At 41.7% G+C, this 22,749-nt stretch overlaps 1 protein-coding gene across 5 annotated transcripts in view; it reads right to left on the bottom strand.

The window, feature by feature from the left end:
• The window catches only part of mrm2 (mitochondrial rRNA methyltransferase 2), a 952,456-nt gene that overhangs the window by 645,325 nt on the left and 284,382 nt on the right, over window positions 1-22,749 (bottom strand). For all 5 annotated transcript variants that reach the window (XM_078240222.1, XM_078240223.1, XM_078240224.1 and 2 more), the window contains one exon: window positions 19,134-19,271. In XM_078240222.1, coding sequence (XP_078096348.1) covers window positions 19,134-19,271 — 138 coding nt within the window. The remainder of the gene's footprint in view (window positions 1-19,133; window positions 19,272-22,749) is intronic.

Below are 22,749 nucleotides of genomic sequence, written 5' to 3' on the forward strand. Positions count from 1 at the left end.
AATTAATGGAGGTGTTCGATTCAAAAAGGTACAAAAACTAGCATAAAGGCACTTTATCTAAATGATCATAGCATTTGAAGCAACGTAAATGACTTGACAGCACAAATCATCGCGAATGAGTATGATCTGGTGGCCATTACAGAGACATGGTTGCAGGATGGTCACGACTGGGAGTTAAATATCCAGGGGCATCAGACTGTTCGGAAGGACAGACAGGAAGGTAAGGAAGGACGTGGAGCTCTGATATTAAAGAATGACATGAGGATGGTAGTGAGAGATGATATAGGTTCTATGGAAAAAAAAGATTGAATCCATTTGGGTGGAAGGAGAAAAAGTCATTTATAGTCGTAGACTGTAGGACACCGAAATAACATCACAGTGGGGCGAGAAATAAACAAAGAAATAAGTGATGCATGTAAAACTGGTACAACAATTATCATGGGGGATTTTAATCTACATGTTGATTGGTCAAACCAGGTCGGTCAAGGCATCCTTGAGGAGGAGTTCATAGAATGTATCCGCAATAGCTTCCTTCAACAGTATGTAATGGAACCTACAAGAGAGCAAGTTATCCTAGATCTTGTCCTGTGTAATGAGACAGAAATAATTAATGATCTTACAGTTAGGGATCCTCTCAGAAGAAGCAAAAACAGTATGGTTGAATTTAAAATACAGATGGAGCGTGAAAAGGTAAAATCCAATACCTAATCCTTGTGCTTAAACAAAGGAGACTACAATTGGATGAGGGAGGAGTTGGCCAAGGTAGACTGGGAGCAAAAACCTTGTGGTGGGACAACTGAGGAACAGTGGAGGACTTTAAAAGTGATTTTTCACAGTGCTCAGCAAAAGTATATACCAGTGATAAGGAAGGACAGTAGAAAAAGAGATAATCAGCCATGGATATCTAACGAAATGAAAGAGGGTATCAAATTGAAAGAAAATGCATACAAAGTGGCAAAGATTAGTGGGAAACTTGAGGATTGGGAAATCTTTAAAGGTCAACAGAAAGCCACGAAAAAAGCTATAAAGAAAAGTACAATGGATTATGAGAGTAAACTAGCTCAGAATATAAAAACATAGCAAAAGTTTCCACAAATATATAAAACGAAAAAGAATGGCTAAAGTAAACATCGGTCCTTTACAGGATGAGAAGGGGGATATAATAACTGGAAATGAGGAAATGGCTGAGGCATTGAACAAGTATTTTGTGTCAGTCTTCACAGTGGAAGACAAAAATAACATGACAAAAATTGATGACAAGAAGGCTATGCCAGGTGAGGACCTAGAAACTATTATCACAAAAGAGGTAGTGTTGGGCAAGTTAATGGGGCAAAAGGTAGACAAGTCTCCTGGTCCTGATGGAATGCATCCCAGGGTAGTGAGTGGGTGAGGGCGGCACGGCAGCAGAGTGGTTAGCTCTGCTGCTTCATGTGGCATGCGGGAGTCTTTTAAGGAACAGTTGATAAGGCTGCAGGACAGGCATGTGCCTGTAAAAAGGAAGGATAGGAAAGGTAGGATTCGAGAGCCGTGGATAACCAGGGAAATTGAGGATCTGATCAAAAAGAAAAGAGAGGCGTACGTTAGGTCCAGGCAACTGAAAACAGATGCAGCTCTGGAGGAATACAGAGTAGGAAAGAACTCAAACGGGGAATTAGAAGGGCAAAAAGAGGTCACGAAATGTTCTTGGCAGACAGGATTAAGGAGAATCCTAAGGCATTTTATTCAAATGTTAGGAACAAAAGAGTTGTCAGGGAAAAAGTCGGACCTCTCAGGGACAAAGGAGGGGAATTATGCCTTAGAACCCAAGGGAATAGGGGAGATCCTAAATGAATACTTTGCATCAGTATTCACAAAGGAGAGGGACTTGTTGACTGGGAGTGTTTCAGAGGGAGGTGTTGACCCATTAGAGAGAATCTCCATTACAAGGGAGGAAGTATTAGGTTTTTTAGGTGACATTAAAACTGACAAATCCCCAGGGTCTGATGGCATCTATCCGAGACTGCTCAGGGAGACAAGAGATGTAATTGCTGGGCCTCTGACGGAAATCTTTGTCTCTTCTTTGGACACAGGGGAGGTCCCTGAGGATTGGAGGATAGCGAATGTGGTACCGTTATTTAAGAAGGGTACCCGGGTAATTATAGGCCAGTGAGCTTGACGTCTGTGGAGAGGATTCTTAGAGACAGGATGTATGTGCATTTAGACCGGAACAATCTCATTAGTGACAGACAGCATGGTTTTGTAAGAGGGAGGTCATGCCTCACAAATTTGGTGGAGTTTTTTGAGGAAGTGACAAAAACGGTTGTCGAAGGAAGGGTGTCGTCTATATGGATTTCAGTAAGGCATTTGACAAAGTCCCTCATGGCAGGTTGGTTAAGAAGGTTAAGGCTCATGGAATACAAGGAGAGGTGGCTAGATGGGTAGAAAACTGGCTTGGCCACAGGAGACAGAGGGTAGCAGTCGAAGGGTCTTTTTCCGGCTGGAGGTCTGTGACCAGTGGTGTTCCGCAGGGCTCTGTACTGGGACCTCTGCTATTTGTGATATATATATAAATGATTTGGAAGACGGTGTAACTGGTGTTATCAGCAAGTTTGCGGATGACACGAAGATGGTTGGACTTGCGGATAGCGATGAACATTGTCAGACAATACAGCAGGATATAGATAGGCTGGAAAATTGGGCAGAGAAATGGCAGATGGAATTTAATCCAGATAAATGCGAAGTGATGCACTTTGGAAGAACTAATATAGGGGGGGAGTTATACAATAAATGGCAGAGCCATCAAGAGTATAGAAACACAGAGGGATCTAGGTGGGCAAGTCCACAAATCCTTGAAGGTGGCAGCACAGGTGGAGAAGGTGGTGAAGAAGGCATATGGTATGCTTGCCTTTATAGGACGGGGTATAGAGTATAAAAGCTGGAGTCTGATGTTGCAGCTGTATAGAACGCTGGTTAGGCCACATTTGAAGCTGCTTCCAATCCTTACCAATGGACATCCAAAACCAGTCATTAAAAATGCACAAGAACACCTCATGGTGGCTCTTCATTCAATTTTTGGCAAAGTAAACGATGCTGATCTATTAGTCTTTATAATAAGTTTTTATAGAAGGCAGTGTCTTTTTCTGCTGTTATTGTTATCCCTCGTGATCATGACCAACCAATATGAAGACTGTCATTTATCAGATCATGGAAATAGTACAAACACTGCAATTTGATGATTGTGGTTTTGCACAGTTTGTAAATAGGAGTATCATATAAAGCATACCTCTATACCAAGGTTCACCACACAGCCTCAACTTTGGCATATTCTTACAATACAAGGTAGCATTAAATGATACATGAATTAGCAAACATTATATCTGAATTGTTCAGAGGACAAAAATCATACATAGGCAAACTTCAAAAATCTAATTATGCCTCTTCTTTATACAACTGCCATTAGTATCAGTTCTGACTATAGTGACAGTGGGTGCAATGTAATTAATATGGCATTGCTATCTCCATCAAGAAATAAGCCGCTGGAGGCAACAAAGCCTAATGTTATCTGACCATCTCTGCTCAGTATATTAATGTCAGCCACAACTGTTATTTCTCGCTGACTTAGCAGAATTAAAGCCTACAATTATGACTTTCAGACACCCGCTAGCCCAAACCTTTATTATTTTCAAACTTAAAATATTCCAACACTCTCCTGACTGGCATCCCATCTTTCACCTTCAGAAAATTTAAGTTCATCCTTTAATCCTTTAATTTCCCAAACATAGATTGGAATATCCCTAGGGTAAGGGGATTGGATGGGGAGGAGTTCGTTAGTTGTGTTCAGGAGGGTTTCCTGACTCAGCATGTGGACAAGCCTACAAGAGGAGAGGCTGTACTTGATCTGATACTGACCAATGAGCCTGGACAGGTGTCAGATCTCTCAGTGGGAGAGCATCTTGGGGATAGCGATCATAACTCTATCTCCTTTATGCTTGCATTGGAAAAAGAGAGGATCAGGCAAGCTAGGAAAGCGTTTATATGGAGTAAGGGGAAATATGAAGACATAAGGCAGCAAATTAGAGGAGTAAATTGGAAGGAGGTATTCTCGGGGAAATGTACTGAAGAGAGGTGGCAGTTTTTCAAGGAATGTCTGTCTAGAGTTCTACAGGACAATGTTCCGAGCAGACAGGGAGGAGTTGGTAGGTTAAAGGAACCGTGGTGCACGAAAGCTGTGCGGGACCTAGTCAAGAAGAAAAGGAAAGCGCACAAAAGGTTCAGAGAGCTTGGCGAAGATAGAGATCTAGATGAGTATACGGCTTGTAGGAAGGGACTAAAGAAGGAAATTAGGAGAGCCAGAAGGGGTCATGAGAAGGGGTCATGAGAAGGTAGGATTAAGGAAAACCCTAAGGCGTTCTATAAATATGTGAAGAGTAAAAGGATGAGACGTGAAGGAATAGGGCCTATAAAAGGTGAAGGCGGGAAAATCTGTACGGAACCAGTAGAAATGGCAGAGGTGCTTAATGAGTATTTTGCCTCGGTTTTCACAGAGGAGAAGGACCTGGGTGGAAGTACTGCGGGCTTGCGGTGGACTGAAAAGATTGAGTATGTGGACTTTAACAAAAAGGTTGTGCTGGAATCTTTGAATGGCATCAAGATAGATAAGTCGCCGGGTCCGGATGGGATGTACCCCAGGTTACTGTGGGAGGCGAGGGAAGAGATTGCAGAGCCTCTGGCGATGATCTTTGCGTCGTCGATGGAGACAGGAGAGGTGCCGGAGGATTGCGGATGTGGTTCCTATTTTCAAGAAGGGAAATAGAGATAGCCCAGGAAATTATCGACCGGTGAGTCTAACCTCCGTGGTTGGTAAGCTGATGGAGAAGATCCTGAGGGACAAGATTTATGAGGATTTAGAGAGGTTTAGTATGCTCAAGAATATTCAGCATGGCTTTGTCAAAGGCAGATCGTGCCTTACGAGCCTGGTGGAGTTCTTCGAAAATATGACTAAACACATTGACGAAGGGAAAGCAGTAGATGTGGTTTATATGGATTTTAGCAAGGCGTTCGATAAGGTCCCCCATGCAAGGCTTCTAGAAAAAGTGAGGGGACATGGGATCCAAGGGGCTGCTGCCCTGTGGATCCAGAACTGGCTTGCCCAAAGGAGGCAGAAAGTGGGTATAGATGGGTCTTTTTCTAAATGGAGGTCGGTCACCAGTGGTGTGCCCCAGGGATCTGTTCTGGGACCCTTGCTGTTTGTCATTTTCATAAATGACCTGGATGAGGGCGTGGAGGGATGGGTTGGTAAGTTTGCCGACGACACGAAGGTTGGTGGGGTTGTGGATAGTCTGGAGGGATGTCAGAAGTTACAGAGGGACATAGATAGGATGCAAGACTGGGCGGACAAGTGGCAGATGGACTTCAACCCAGATAAATGCGTAGTGGTCCATTTTGGCAGGTCAAATGGGATGAAGGAGTACAATATAAAGGGAAAGACTCTTAGTACTGTAGAGGATCAGAAGGACCTTGGGGTCCGGGTCCATAGGACTCTAAAATCGGCCCCGCAGGTGGAGGAGGTGGTTAAGAAGGCGTATGGTGTGCTGGCCTTTATCAATCGAGGGATTGAGTTTAGGAGTCCGGGGATAATGATGTAGCTGTACAAGACCCTCGTCAGACCCCACTTGGAGTACTGTGCTCAGTTCTGGTCGCCTCATTACAGGAAGGATGTGGAAAAGATTGAAAGGGTGCAGAGGAGATTTACAAGGATGTTGCCTGGATTGAGTGGCATGCCTTATGAGGATAGGCTGGGGGAGCTCGGTCTTTTCTCCTTGGAGAGACGTAGGATGAGAGGAGACCTAATAGAGGTATATAAGATGTTGAGAGGCATAGATCGGGTAGAGTCTCAGAGGCTTTTTCCCAGGGTGGAAATGGCTGCTACGAGAGGACACAGGTTTACTGTGCTGGGGGGTAGGTACAGGGGAAATGTTAGGGGGAAGTTTTTCACACAGAGGGTGGTGGGCGAGTGGAATCGGCTGCCATCAGTGGTGGTGGAGGCAAACTCAATAGGGTCTTTTAAGAGACTCCTGGATGAGTACATGGGACTTAATAGGATGGAGGGTTATAGGTAGGCCTAAAAGGTAGGGATATGTTCGGCACAACTTGTGGGGCCGAAGGGCCTGTTTTGTGCTGTCGTTTTTCTATGTTTCTATCTATCCAACACTCCACTGCACACATCCTTACCATCACCAAGATCCATTCACTCAACAACCTGTACTCATTGACCCACACTGGCTCCTGATGCAGCAACACCTTGATTTTAAAATCCTCATCCTTCTCTATCTCTGTAACCAGCTTAGGTCCAGCCACTCTCTAGGATATCTGCACTCCTTCAATTTTGGCTTCTAGGAAATCCTCAATTTTCATTGCACCACGTTGGGAGCTATGCTATGTCTTAGACAGTGGAATTAACCTCCCTAAATCTCATCACCTCTCTACCCTGCTCCTTTCATACCCTCCTAAATCCTCACTCTTTGATAAAGCTTTCAAACACAACTGAATATGTAGTTTCAATTTTTTTCTGATACCGCTCCAGTAAAGTGCATTGGGATATTTTACTATTTTAAAGATGCAATAAAAATGTAAGCCATTGTTGTTGTTATTATGAGGTTCATGATGCTACTGGATCATATTTCAAGTTGAAGCAATTGTGCAATATATGCTCAACATGACTGTTTAAACTATTTCAAGCCTGTCGTTTTTCATACAAGAAGGCTCTCTTTCCTATTTCAACCTTCCCTCAAGTAATGTTAAATCATGGAGACATGAAATTAAATGCTGAATGTCAGCCAACCAAGCTTTTTGTTTTTCTTTGCAATTTTTCTCTCCGGAAACTAACAACTCCTGTAAAGTACAGTGCCACGTACAAGGATTTTTTCACTCTAGTGCCTCACCAAAGTGGCCACTATTTACATATGAGCTTCAACAATTAAAGTGCTACAGCAGAGGTAGATCAACACTTCCAGCAGATTACAAGAAATATTCGGGAGTGGAAAACTTGGCTGATTTCCTGCCCCCTGATCCAGAAGCACTGAGACTGACTAACTCTAGATATGCTACTAGTCCCAAAGCTGCAAACAGCCAACTCAGCATAAATTGGATATTATAGTTGCGACTCCCTAACGTGCACTGTTCCACAACAGTGTCAATCCACAAAGAGTCATGACAACTTGATGCGCGTTATCACACACGAGGCTTGAGATGCTCAAGGAAATAAAGGCTTTTATTTACTGTTACAACGAAGCTACCATGTATAGTACACGATCCCAGACTGAGGGGTCCCAGACAGAGCAGTGACCTTTATACCTCTCCCAGGAGGCGGAGCCCGACTGGGATGTACCATAATAACTATAATACAGGTGTAACAGCCCAACCCTAACCCCAACAGCAACAAGTAGAACAACCCATCCCTAACCCCAACAGCAACATATATACATCCTCGTAGTACTGGCCAGACCCTGGCTCAGTACTATCTAGTGGGAACCAACGATGGTTCACCACACAACGAAAAATATCCCACGTCTAAACCATCTCTCAAATGAGACTTTAAAACCCTGCTTGCCTTGTCAATTGAAATTAAAACAGTCCACACCATTGCCCAAAGAAGAGCAGTGGATTTCTCCTCTGTGCCCTGGCCAAAATTTTTTCGTCACCCAACATCTAAAAACAAATTATCTGATAATTTTCACTTTTTTGTTTGTGGGAGCCTGATGTGCGTAAGCTGCTTGCCGCATCTCTTACAAGAGTGACTATGCTCCAAAAGTACTTCATAAGCTGCAAAGCACTTTGAAATATTGTATGGTTGTGAAAGGCACTATATAAATGCAAGTCTTGCTTTGATATATAGCAGGGGAGCTTATATTCACAGAAGAAAATCATTGATTTTGTTTCTGTGACCCTTTCAAAGAAATAAGTGTGACAGGAATAAACATGTCAAACTTAAAAATGACACTTACATTATTGCGACATATTTTGGTTACTGAATGATATGGTTTCAAGCTGTGTTATAATGCTGTAATCAGCCTCCTGTTTCATCTCAACTAAATTCGTGTGTTTAAAGCTCTGAAATACCTCCTGGCCATAAATCCATCCTCAGTTGCTCAACATTTACTATTTATCATTCTGTACCACATTGACCTTGGGGAAGCAAGAATGGCAATATTCAGCTCTTTTTAATAAATTTTGACATAATAATTCAAAATGAGGGTAAAAGCAAAGTTTTGAGATTTCGGGACCTTAGTTAAATTCTTGAGAGTGGAAAAAGAAATCAGGTTTTCAATTTTGAGCCTTTTTTGCTTAATCTCAGGTAAATGGATACCTCCATGGGGTAAATGTGAACAAAGAACAGTGCAGCACAGTAACAGGCCCTTCAGCCATCCAAGCCTGCGCCGATCTTGTTGTCCTATCTAGATCAACCACTCGTATCCCTCTATTCCCCTATGTGTTGCCTGATGAACCAAGGATTCCATGTACATGAGCAAAGTGACAATATCAATCTCAGTTACGTGTTGAGTCAGCTGATACGGCCAAGGTGCTAACTGTTCATCACAACAAGCCTCAATGTCCTTGGGCTGGACAAAGTAAACAAAATTTACACAGAAACAGGACATTTAGTCCAACAGGCCTACGACAGCTTGTGCGCTGCAGACGAGCCTCCTCTCACTTTACTTCATTTCACAGTATCAGCATATCCTCCTATTCCTTTCTCCCACAGGAGAAATAGGAACTGGAGTAGATTATTGGTTCTTCAAGCCAATGGCTCCACCATTCATTAAAATCATGGCTGATCTTCAACCTCAAATCCACCTATCCTTACGATCAAAGTTTTTATAAGGATCCAAGCTGGTCAGTAAAGCAGAAAGTAAGACACAGTATTTTTCTTTATCAAGAGAGTTTATTGACTTTGGTCAGTCTCATAGTTCTCCTCCCACACACCCAGTGCCTAGCTAATCCCGAGTTACATGTACTCAAACTACTTAATTAAACAACGCTCTTCATCCGTGTACCCCAACAATATAATTAACACACCATGAACACCCATACTCCTTAATCCCCTACTTCTGTTTTAAATCTACTTCATGACTGCACATCACCAGCTCTTCGGATAGAGAATTCTAAAGATTCACGGTACTTTGAGTGAAGCAATTTCTTCACATCTAAAAATGGCCAGCACCTTATTCTGAGCCTGTGACCGCGTGTTTTAGACTCCAAGGGAAATATTTTCTCAACATCTACTTTGTCAAGCCCCTGAGCATTTTATTTGTTTCAATTAGATTACCTCTCACTTTTCAAAACTCCAGGGAACATAGACCTAATCTATTCAATCTCACCTCATGGAATAATGTTCATTCAAGGAACCAGTAGACTCTCAGACAAATATATCCTTCCTTAGATAAGAAGACCAAAATAAAGGTGTAGCCTCACCCATGCCTTGTTTAATTGTACGATGACTTTGTTACTCTTAGATTCCAATCACTTTCTAACAAAAGCTAACTTACAATTTGACTTCTTAATTGTTTGCTGTACCTGCATGCTCACTTATTGTGTTTCACATGCAAGGATACCTGAATCCCTCCGAATTTCCCATCAGCCATCATTCAAAAAATAATATTAAAAATGTATTTTTCCTACCAAAGTAGACAACTTCACAGTCTATCTTGTACTCTACCAGCTATGTTCTTGCCACTCACCCACCTGCCCAGAGAAAATAAGTCCCCATTTTAAGTTGTACCTTATTAAGTTGTTTGGCTTTAACAGTTAACACTTTCAGCATCATAAATTTTGTTTTAAAGTAGTTTTATGTTGGATGGAACAAAGGACTGCATGATCCAATTGGTGCAATCTTTGAGCAGCTTCTACACTCCAGTGTAGGTCACCCTCTACACTGTCTCTCCAACTAGCAACTTACCCCCTATAAGTCAAAGCTACTCTTCACATCTCGCCACTCAAGCCTTTGCTCACAGAGAGGATTTGGAAAAGGAAAGCAGCAAGTGGGAGAGGTAGGGAGAGGAAGACTTGGCAAAAGTAAAGTCCGCAGTAACGAGGAAAGTCAGGGAGCAGCAGAAGCCACGTATCGAAAGGTTGGCAGCAAGATGGAGGATCAGAGTGAAGAAGAGGCCGGAAACTGGAGTCGGCAGCAAGAGGGAGGGTGAGAGAGCGGCAGAGACCACAAACTGGCAGATCAATGGGGAGCAGCAGAGGCCAGCGAGAGTAAGGGTCCACAGCTACTGGAAGGGCAGGGTGTTGGATGCGTGGCAAGCAGGAGGTTCAGTGCACAAGATCAGAGGCAAGCAGGAGACACAGCAAGCGGAAGGCAAGTACAGAGTTAGCATATTTATTTTAAAATTTATTTAAAAGTTACCTCAGTTACAAATATCATTTAGCAATGTATAGTTTTTAAACTTACAGGGTATAACATTTTTTATTTTTTTAATGATGAGAAAGATCTCACAGAACCTAACTATAGCTTTTGCATTGGTCTTAATTGGAAAAGTTGATTCACTTAAAGTTACAGTTAAAGTTGGAATGATACATTAGCTGCAGTGAGAATTGCTTCATGCAAATAAAATGCAGCGTCACGATAAATGGAACATTTTTGGATTGGCAGGTTGTAACCAAAGGAGTACTGTAAGGATCAGCACTTTGGCCTCAACTAATTATTGTCTATATTAACAACTTAAATGAGAGGAATGAACGTAATTAACCAATGTTACAAAGTTAGGTGGGAACGTGAATGATGAAAAAGACACAAAGAGGCTGCTGAGTACAGCAAGTCCTCAAAGTTGTAGTTGAGTTCTCAATTCCGAGAGTTAAAACTATGCATAAATCCCTTTGTGTATGTAGCATCTTATTGAATGCTTTTTTCAAAATCCAAGTACCCTACACCCACTATTTATCCACCTTAGTAACATCCTCAAAAAACTCATAACAGATTTGTTAAAAATAATTTTCCTTTTGCAAATCCATGTTGATTCTGCATAATCATTTTTCCTATCACATTTTATTTCTTCCTCTTTTCCTGAATAGTAGGTTATGATTGCTATCTTCCAATCCTTGGGAACTGGGTTCTGGAACCTAAGGAGCCCTGGAAGATAAAGATCAATGCATCCAACATGGCTGGAGATGCCTCTTTTAAAACCCCAAGATGAAAGTAGTCAGGTCCACGGTATTTGTCACTACTTCATCCCGTCAATTTATCCTACACTGTTTCTTACAATGTAAGTTTCTTACATTTGCTATACCTTTGATTCCCCATTTTTTCTACTATGTTTTTTGTAATTTTACTGTGAAAACATACAATCTATAACACCGTTCAGGAATATCAGTTTTTCATGTCCGTTTTCTTTGGACAGCCTAGTTTTTGTTTGCTCAACTTTGTGGGAAGGTCCATAACAGAATTTGAAATAGCACTTACTGCAAGAGAACCATAGAATCCCTACAGTGTAGATAAAGGCCATTTGGCCCATCAAATTTGTACCAACTCTCCCAAACAGCATTTTACCCATTCCCCATACACCTGCGCATTTACCATGGTTAATCCCCCTAACCTGCACATCTTTGTATATGAAGAGACAATTTAACATAGCCAATCAAACTAACCTGTACATCTTTGGATTTTATATTCATTGTTCTTTTGTAGATATCCTGTCTCCACTCAAAATGGAAAATACTTACTGGGATACTGAACGTAATACTGATGTTTCTTTTCTAGTTGGGCGTACGTATGGAAAATTCTTTTGTTGCTGGTTGTTAAAGCAGCAATTACACTTTTTTTGACAATGCCATTTTCACTTTACACAAATCTCAAATCCTGAATGCGTTCTACGTCAGAGGCAATTCAGACAGTGTTGTAGCTATGGCAACAGCAATCGCATTGTATTATGTTTCAGCTAGCAGTAATACCGATAGAAACATTCTCAGTAGTTCACTTTAACACAATTAGTATTTAGACATTCAGTGGACACCTTTATCCAAGGCAACGTACAGTACATACTCTGTGTCATACCTCACTTTTTCATTAAACATATTCTACCATTAAAGAAAAGGACCGGAGAGTATTCAGGGCCTAGTTTTGTGAACTGGGACTCTTCCGGGGCACTGTCTCACATCTGGACACTGTCACTGGAAAGTATAAATGTACAGTCACCCTACTTTAAGTACCTTCACAGCTCAAGTGGTTTACTTACAAACATTGAACCACTCTTTGAAAAAGTAATGTGAGCAGTATTGTAAGACCTGGGTCAGTCGGTTTAGCTCAGTTGGCTGGACAGCTGGTTAGTGATGCAGAGTGATACCAACAGTTCGATTCCCGTACCGACTGAAGTTATTCATGAAAGCCTGTCTTGTCAACTGTGCCCCTTGCCTGAGGTGTGTTGATCCTCAGGTCAGTTCTCCCCCTCAAAGGCATTTGGGACCATGGCGACTTTACCTTTAAGACCTGAGAGTTCGCCATGAGCCAAAGGAGACATAAACAAGCTGCCCTCAATATTGCCTTTTCCCAGCCTAATCCAGCATACTCCGAGTTTGTCATACGACTACATGATCCTGTTTGGCTAGATATCATCCCAGAGTCTGTGTGGGCATAGAGGTCGTTGTGCGTCGGGCACATTGAGATCAATATGGTCATGCTGAGTGCCTGGTTGGGCTTCCAATAATGGTGGGTGACAGGATTCAGATGAAGGCAATGGGCATCAAGTGGCCCCTGCATATGACAGTGACAGACTTCTAGCAGACCATGGCCACCAGCCTTGTATTCAATGCATGATTCACTTATCTAGCTTCATCTTCAAAGTACCTATAATATTTGCTTTTATTGTTCCACAAGGCAGCAAGTTTTACATTCGCAGCACTTCCTTGATAAAAAAGCTTCCTCTGAATTCCTTATTTGATTCCTAATTATCTTATAATTGTGACCCTCCATTTGGTTGCCTTGAAAATTGAAATATCTCTACTTGTATCCATTTGAACCCCAATGTAATTTTAATGACCTCCAGTGATTCCTGTCAGAAATTCACAGGTGCAACGTCAGCTAAGTTTTGGATGGGGTCAGCCTCAATGCCCCTTCACTTTCTCAACATTCAATGTTCAGGAGCATACATGTGGAACAGCCACATGGACCTGGTAGTTCTGGTGGGATTGACAGCACCATTTCAGGAGTGCAGTGGAGAAAATCATTCAATTTAACAAAGAAAAACTGACGTTAGAAATACGAAACTTGTTTTTTGAAAGCATGATGGATCTGACAATGCAGAAATGCAACAAATTTTAGTATTTGTATTACTGTCATCATAGTCTATCCCCTCTCAGCTTGTGGTAGAATTCAATCCTCTACAATACCTTTTGGCTGCTGAGAAGGTTAATGTGAAAATTGCACCACATTTGTGCTGAAGTAATTTATGCCTTGACTGTGCCATATGTGCACTCAATTAGTTAATTGCAAGTTTGACAAAGTTGACACATTAAATGCCATATGTTCAGCCTCCAGCTGCAAAAATAGCTTCTGACCCCAGAACCATACTTTATGCACAGTGTTTTGAAGTAGACATAATACAGATCATCTTCCTTTCGTATTTCAAAGGTCACAAGTTCAAATGATAGAGCAGTCCATCAGCTTCAATTAACCATACTTTTAGCAGTGTTATGTCAGTGCAGCACCTTACACAGCAAAAAAACCCCAAAAATGCCAGAAATAACCAGGTCAAACAGCATCTGCGGAGAAAGAAAAGTAGGTTAATGTTTCTGGTCAATGGCCTTTCATCAGAACCTTGGTGAATCAGCATAATACAAGAGTGCAGAGACAAGATGGCACAGAATATTGGGACAACTACTTCCAGGTATGATTCAGTTTCCTCTCCCTAACTTTTCCAGCTACCAATCCAGCTCTGCTGTAGTGAGGAACCTCTAAGTGAGCAGAGAGATAACCGCTAAAACTCATCAGTCCACTGTTGCATACTACCAAGTGACAAGCTGATAATCATCCTGATAGTATGGACGCAAGAAACTTGATCTCTTGGTCTCAAGAGACAAGTAGCACAGTGAGTTTTGTGGATTAAAAAGATGTGAGAAAGAATAAATGATACACATTCTCACATAAGAAAATGTGAAAGCATTCAGCCCATCCATAGAATCCCTGCAGTGGTGAAGCAGGGCATTCATCCCATCAAGTCTGGACCGACTTTCCAACATAGTATCCCACCCTGAGCCTATTCCTGTAATCCCGCATATTTACCCCACAAATCCCCCTAACCTACATAAACTAGGACACGAAGAGGCAATTTAGCATGGCCAATTCACCTTTCTTGCACATCTTTGGATTCTCATCATCTCAAGGCAAGATATTTTAAAATTAATTCTTGAGATGTGCATGTGATTGGCAAGTAAAGGGTTTACAGGGCATCCCTCATTGCCCTGAGGTGGTATTAAGTGCCTATTTGTACCACTGCAATCTGAGATTTCTTTTATTATTCATTCATGGGATTTGAACAGGCTTGTTGCCCATCCTTTTTCCTTTTGGTATGATCGGGAAAGCAGTTACAGTTGAGATCAAGGTTAATAATCCCTTCAACTGCTTCAGCTGATCCTACATGAATGGATCTCTCAGGGCACAAGTTTGTTGTGCGAGCAATGCTCAGATTTTGAAGACCACAGTCACAATTTGAGCTGCCCCTCACATCTCAATTGTAGAACAAATGGCCACATCTTCACTGAGTTGTCAACAAGCAGTTTAATGTTCCCCAGAATTGCTGAGAGAAAGTTGAAACTTGGAACTCCACCACTTGGGTCAGTTACTAGGTTACAATTGGTGATGTTTGCAGTCAATCAAGAGGTGTACCATCAAGAGTGGGGGGGCTTTCTTCGGTTTCTAGCGTGTGGAGTGTGTTCCAGTTGGGGCTGCGGAATTTCAGTTGAGTGCCTGGGCTATTTCTTTTTCAAGTGCTATGATAATGGGAGTGCTTTGTAAGCTATCACCTGGTGATGTTCTTTGAGGAGGATGTTTTCCCTGTGAACATCAGCAGCTTCAATGTGTGCTAGCACAGGAAGCCAATCAAATTATGACATTCCAGAGATAGTCATCATGATCTCCAAATGGTGGATATCTACCACATGTGTTTGGTGGCTCGTGAGCCAGATTTATGCAGCAGTACTATGCTGTTGGGTAGACCAGGGCATGTAAAGCAATGTGTCGTGAGTTGGCTCTGCTATCTTACGTGGTACCTGCTAACTTGTGTGTGAGATTCATTCTCGTCTTGGCCTTGGCTCCGGTGTTCTGGAGGTATTGCTGGTGGCAATCAAGAACGATGCCATGGTATTTTGGCACTGAGTCACGGGTGAGTGATTGCCCACAGAACTGGATATGACGTTCATCCCTTGCCTTCGAACTGTTGAGGTGAAAGGCTGAAACAACAGTCTTGGCAGCATTTGGTCGAAGTCTCCATTTTCTGAAGTAGTCTTCCAGAGAGCACAGATGTCCAGTGAGTGGAGGAGACAGCGACTTTCATGTGCTCCTCCTGTTAAATTGAGTTTTCCAACTTGAAAACTTGCAAACTAATGCTGTCAAGAAGGTGACAAACCCTGGCACCAAGCTCCCAGTCCAAGCAGTAAAGACCTGCTGCTTATCCCTCATTGCCCTCGAGAAGATAGAGATGAGGTGCCTTCCTGAACCGCTGTAATCTACCCGGTGTAATTAAACCCATTGAGCTGTTTGGTAAGGGAGTTCTAGGATTTTAACTCAGGAACAATGGTATGTTTCCGGGTCAGGATTCTGTGACTGGAGGGGAGCTTGAAGGTTGTGGTGTTCCAATGCATCTGCTGCTATTTTCCTTTCAAAGTAGTGGAAGTCACAGAGGTTACACTCCACCTTTATGCTATGGTTTACGGTATGGAGGGTGGCATGGTGACGCGAGGGTGGCATGGTGGCTAGCACTGCTGCCTCACAGGGCCAGGGACCCAGGTTCAATTCCAGCCTTGGGTCACTATCTGTGTGGAGTTTGCACATTCTCCCAATCTCTGCGTGGGTTTCCTCCAAGTGCTCCGGTTTCCTCCCACAGTCTGAAAGACATGCTGGTTAGGTGCATTGGCCATGCTAAATTCTCTTTCAGTGTACCCAAACAGGCGCCAGAGTGTGGCGACTAGGGGATTTTCACAGTAACTTCATTGCAGTGTTAATGTAAGCCTACTTGTGACACTAATAAATAAACTTTAAACTGAAAAAAAACCTTTAAAACTTTAAACTTTATGCATAAAATAATTTTGATTCACATCAGCATTGAAAATATAAATCCAAATTCAGGATTTGAGTCTCATGCTCATCAATTTTAACTTCCCCTACCTGACGGAAACCAGGAGAGACAAACATTTACAATGGAGTGGGAGCATACTCTTTGACTACTTATATTTAAAATTGTAGACAGCAAGGAACCTGTCCCAGTCCAGCAGAGTCTCCTTCAAATATGCAGATCAGACTGCAATGCTGCTGTCAAGGCACAATCTGTTATTTTAACCAGAAGCCTGAGTGGGGGCAATAGTGATGGCTTCCCTACCAAGTCAGACCTGCAGGGAGCTGGATCAAGGGTCACTAGAGGTAAATTAAATTTTTTGTTTCTGGTTTCCTTATGGACTAGGAGAGGCAGGAGCCCTCCCAAACCCCAATTGTGGCTCAGTGTTCTCCAATTCGTTGACCCTACTACTGAGACCATTGCCACGAGTCCCTAGCAGTGGCCACCTGTCACCCTAATTACTGCTCCTGAAATATTATGGGAGCAGGGTGCAAAATGTGATGGAATATTCCCAAGTTGTCGTAGGAATTTCAATGTCACCAATTAACATCTGAAATAGTAAATGGTGATCTGATTAAATATCTGGTGTAGATTTTAAAAAGGATTTGGAAAAATTCACGAGGCAAGTAGCTCCTTTTCTGAAACTGAGAGCAAAAAATTGAAGGCTAATATTTGGCATATATTTGCATAATTGCTTTAGCTGGCAGATCATCTCAACACAGGCAGTAAAAGGGAGATTAAGTCATCCAACATTTATATTCTATAATTAAACTTTAAAGGTAATATGGGGCAGAAGTGTGGGGGGGGGGGGGGGGTGAGAAAGAACGAGACAGAAAGAGGGAGACGAGAAGTAATGCAAGTCAATGAGAAAACTTATTTAAGTAAAAATATTTCGATCTAAGTTTATCTAATATTTGACAGGAGAAAAGGAGTTCACCATGGAATGTTAATTAAGCACCACCTGTCAACAATTGACATCTAAAATGCTGAGAACATTCCAAGCCCAGTTTCAAAATATGGGATAGTCATTATAAATTTTACTCTCTTGGTCATATCATTGTAAGAATTATTTGATTTTGGATTCAGTACAAAAACTATAATTTCCGTTCATCATTCAATGCTTTGCTGATTTCAGCTCATGTATATACATAATTGCAGAGATCACTGTGAAGATAACCTTTAATGCACTTCAGCTTCAACAAAATGCCGAGTTAAAATGGCCAGTTACTTCTGAAACTCTGAGTAAGAAGTCACAATTCTTAAACAAACCAGATCTTTATGGAACACTAAAACCAAAGTTGTATTTTTGCTGAATTGCCCAATAATTCATCGATCTTTAAACAATAACATCTACAGAATTATTGGTAACACTCAAGTTAGTGCATCATGCTTTAAAACTCCTGATTGCAGACATTTTTTCAAACCCTTGGATGTAACAATGATATTGCATGGCAATGGCAGCATGAATGGGGTTAGTGGTTTGTGGACAGTACTCAATAACCATGTAGCCATTGGAAAATACTGTCAAAATGCTTTTGACCATCAATTCTGGAAGAATTAGAAGAACTGAATTTTGGAGTTGCTAACTATGAGGGGTGAACTAGCATGACTCTATAATACAAAAAAGCTCGAGGTGACAAGAAATTTCAGAAAGCATTCAGATATCTCCTTCAATAAAATTGATGTACTTTACGAAACAACACAGAATAGACGACTTCTTCATTGGCATCTACTTTTCTAACAAAGCATAATTTTAAATGATAATTAGTGTAATTATAACTCACCCCAACAAATGATGCAATACAGTTTTGCAGGACTGTGTCAAAATGCAAGATTGATTTGGACAAAGTCATACAGCCTACTGGGTCTCACTTTTGCGGAATATCAACCCTACTGTATTCCCATGGCAAGATACGGTCGCAACTAGTCCATCTGGCAACCTATTCTGATGGTTGATTGCCCTCTGCGCAATGTTATATCTCTTGAAACCTATTAGAAACTCAATGTTCACAACAAATGAGTTTAGTAATCAAAATGAATTGCTATTAAGTCAATGGTGCAATCTTTTAAGCACAGTATTGCCTTGAAAAACATTTGGCAAACCTAGAGAGAAAACAATTGTCCATCTTTTTTTCCTTCGTATCACATGTAAAAACAACTGCGTTGAGACAATTACATAGAATTTTACAGCATAGAAACAGGCCATTCAACCCAAATGTCTGTACCAGGGTTCTTTTCTTTCCTTCAAGTATTTTACTAACTTTCCCTTAGATGCATCGATTCACTCACTTCAACTGTTCCATGTCCAAAGATATGCAGGTTAGGTGTTGGCCATGCTAAATTGTCCCTTAGTGCCCCAAGATATGTAGGTTAGATGGATTAGCCATGGGAAATGTGTGAGGTTATGGAGATAGGACAGGGTAGAGGGTAAGATATTCTGTCAGAAAGTCGATGCAGGCTCGATGGGCCAAGTGGCCTCTTCTTCACTGTAGGTATTCTATGAGAATGAATATCTGTTCCTTGTTGTCACCGCGGTCAAGTAAATAAGGTTCTCCTGAATTCCTTACAGGATTTATTAATGACTAATAATGTTATAACGATAATATAGTGTACATTCTGCACAAACTTTACAGATCTCTGCTTTGATAGCCTTGTTTGTGTTCACTTGAGATATTCAAACCCTATGATCGCCATCTAATTTTAATACAGGTGAATACTCGTGAAAGCTTTTTCGCAAAAATGCTGATCTGTTAAGCAAATTTCAAACATCTGGAATTTCATCCATTGTCGCAAATTGGACAATTTGTTGGAAATGAGTCAGTAGTTGCTTACCTCCAGCTCAGAAATATGAGCATGTAGTTCCTGAGCCATATCCTCCGCTTCACGTACCCTTCGGTTAAGTTGTGGTGAATAATTGGTGACCAACTCATTGTCATAAGAATCCAAAATGCCTTTCATCCCATCACGGGCCTGCAGCACAAAAGCAGATGACCAGACTTAAAATACTGCTTTTCTTCCTCATTAGGTTCTCAAATAAAGTGTGAATGACTTGGGAGAAGATTTGCCTTTTAACTAAAAGTGAGCTAAAATTTTCAACTTCTTTGCATCCGCTTTCTTCATTGTCCTTGCAACTAAACAAAAAAAGGAGACTTGCATTTATATAACACCTTTCAAGACCAGAGGAATTTACAGCCAATCAATAACATGGACACTGTTGCAATGTAGGAAACACAGCAGCTAATTTGCAACACAACAAACTTCCACAAGGAGCGATGTGATAATGACCGGATAATCTGTTTCTGTGATGTTGATTAAAAGATAAATATTGGCCAGGACACAGGGATAACTGTCCTGTTCTTCAAAACAGTGCCATACAATTTTTTGCCAATCACCTGAAAGATGGCATCTCCAATAGTGCCGCACAACCTCACAACTGCAATAAGTTTTGGAATGGATATTGAATCCACAATCATTTGATTCAGAGGTGAGTGTGCCATGAATTGAGGCACAGTTGAAACATATGGGAACAGACAGGATTAAATAATATTGACATCTTTCAGGTATTCCATAACACACTAAACAATTAGAATTACTAGTCAAGGTCAACTCTGAAATTTCAAAGCTGCTGCTTTGCTAGGAAAATCACGGGTGGGATTCTCCAGCCATGCTCACCCCAAAACCAGAGAATATTGCCCGAAGTCAATGGACCTTTGCATGGTCCGCCCCACGTCCGCTACGATTCCCATGACGGGCGGGGCGGGAGAATTCCCCCCATATATTTCAAAATTAAATGTGGAAAGACATCATCTAGACATTTGGATGGTGACCTGGGTTTTTTTTAAAAAGGTCATAAGTTCATCTTGGACTGGGAGCAAGCCTGCCTTCATCCAAGAAATCACCTGATCTACATGGTACTTGAGAAAGATCCGTTGGTTTGTTCTGAACTGCAATCAGTTTAATTGATGGGGAAAAAACTGAAAGGCAAAGGCTCGTGACTTACTGGAAATCACATGGCAGAGCTAACATTGAAGTTTGAACGTGCTGGGTTTGGAAGCCAATCGTGGGGAATAAGCTGAGAAAGGAAGGCTACTCAACCGGTCTCTCACTCTTGTCCTGACTTGCCTGAAATGCTGTGTGTGGATCTCAACCTACCAAAGAACACTTTGGTAAATGTTTGCATTTGGAACTGCAAAGCTGAGAAGAAGAATTGGTCCAGTCACAAATTCTCCTCTGCACCGAAATTCCACACGTCTTCTTGTGAGAGAACTTCAGATCACCAGTGCTGAGACTTTTCAAACCTTATTGTTTATTTTGTAATGTCTATCCTCGAAAGCCCATCACTGCAGAGAGGCCCTATCTGTTTGTGCATCTATGCGCATGCATGTGCTGGGGGAATTCTTAAGAGTATACGGATGGCTATATTTCCAGAGTACCAATGTGTGTTAACCAGTTCTTGCAACTTGTGAAAAAAAACCTGTTTTATAATAAAAAATCATTGTGTTCATTAAAAGAAGTTTGATTAAAATCTCTTTTATTCTGGTTACTAGTGGGGAATGGCCATTTGGTGAGCAAGTTAAACTTTTAAGTGAATGGTACGTGCAATCCTTCCATCCAGTCATAAGAGCTGGCAGACATGGAATTGGGTAGACCGCAGTGAAAAATTATAATGTTGCCAGATGCCACATTAAATTTCCTTTATAACTTGTTTCGTTTCTTTCGGCAACAAACTGTCAACAACCACCTGTCAAAATTACTGTGATATTAAAATCTATTTGAAGAGAATGAGAGGGTGGTACAATGACTGGAATTCCAATATGAAACATCAAGGGACAACAGAACCTGGTCTCCTTCTGAAATTCCAATGCTGCATTTCAACCATGTGGTGGCTGGATGCTTTCTCACAAGGACAGAGAAAACAAAATGAAATGTCAAGTCACTGACAGTCAACCTCGTATCACTATGGCAAGCTGCTTTGTAGCAGCTCAACTGAGAAAAGGTGGTGGAGGATAGTTGACAGCAGGCTTCCTTCTGCGTCATTGCCAGCACAATGTTTGTCCTTCAACTAACATCACTAAAATTGGTTATCTGGTCTTCACGCTGCAGTGTGTTGGATCTTGTTCTTGCATAATTTGCTGATACATTTTCTACGTTACATCAATAACTAAGTTTAAAAAGTACTTTGTTAACTGTAAAGCACCTTGGGACATCCTGAGATTGCACAAGGTGCCATATAAGTGCAAGCCTTCTCACCTTTTTACAGTATGGAGAAAAACAGCAGAAACGAAAGGAAATAAATAGTTGTTTGATGGAACAGAGCTTAAGTGTTGCTGAAAAAAAAAAGACATGCTGTCAAAGCTTTTGTCTTGCACTCATCAGGACAGTTGCAAGAATACCGATAGTAAAGGAAGCAACAATTTTGACTGCATGAGAAAAGAACGTTGGTTGGTTGACAAGTGGACTCTGATTGGTAGAGGCAGTGGTATGGACAATGCACAAGAGAACAATTAACTGCCATGCTTTTGTTCAAATTCAAACCACATAGGTCGATTCTCATGTCAAATGGGATGAAGGAATACAATATAAAGGGAAAGACTCTTAGTACTGTAGAGGATCAGAAGGACCTTGGGGTCCGGGCCCATAGGACTCTAAAATCGGCCCCGCAGGTGGAGGAGGTGGTTAAGAAGGCGTATGGTGTGCTGGCCTTTATCAATCGAGGGATTGAGTTTAGGAGTCCGGGGATAATGATGTAGCTGTATAAGACTCTCGTCAGACCCCACTTGGAGTACTGTGCTCAGTTCTGGTCGCCTCATTACAGGAAGGATGTGGAAAAGATTGAAAGGGTGCAGAGGAGATTTACAAGGATGTTGCCTAGATTGAGTGGCATGCCTTGCGAGGATAGGCTGAAGGAGCTCGGTCTTTTCTCCTTGGAGAGACGTAGGATGAGAGGAGACCTAATAGAGGTATATAAGATGTTGAGAGGCATAGATCGGGTGGACTCTCAGAGGCTTTTTCCCAGGGTGGAAATGGCTGCTACGAGAGGACACAGGTTTAAGGTGCTGGGGGATAGGTACAGGGGAAATTTTAGGGGGAAGTTTTTCACACAGAGGGTGGTGGGCGAGTGGAATCGGCTGCCGTCAGTGGTGGTGGAGGCAAACTCAATAGGGTCTTTTAAGAGACTCCTGGATGAGTACATGGGACTTAATAGGATGGAGGGTTATAGGTAGGCCTAAAAGGTAGGGATATGTTCGGCACAACTTGTGAGGCCGAAGGGCCTGTTTTGTGCTGTAGCTTTTCTATGTTTCTATGTCAAGGACCATAACACATAGGAGCAGAAGTCAGCCAATCAGCCCATTGAGTCTGCTCTGTCATTCAATGAGATCATGACTAATCTGATATGATAATCCGCAACTCCACTTGCCCACCTTAACCCCATAACCCTTGATTCCTT

Source organism: Mustelus asterias, chromosome 23 (assembly GCF_964213995.1).
Source record: "Mustelus asterias chromosome 23, sMusAst1.hap1.1, whole genome shotgun sequence".
NCBI lineage: Eukaryota > Metazoa > Chordata > Chondrichthyes > Carcharhiniformes > Triakidae > Mustelus > Mustelus asterias.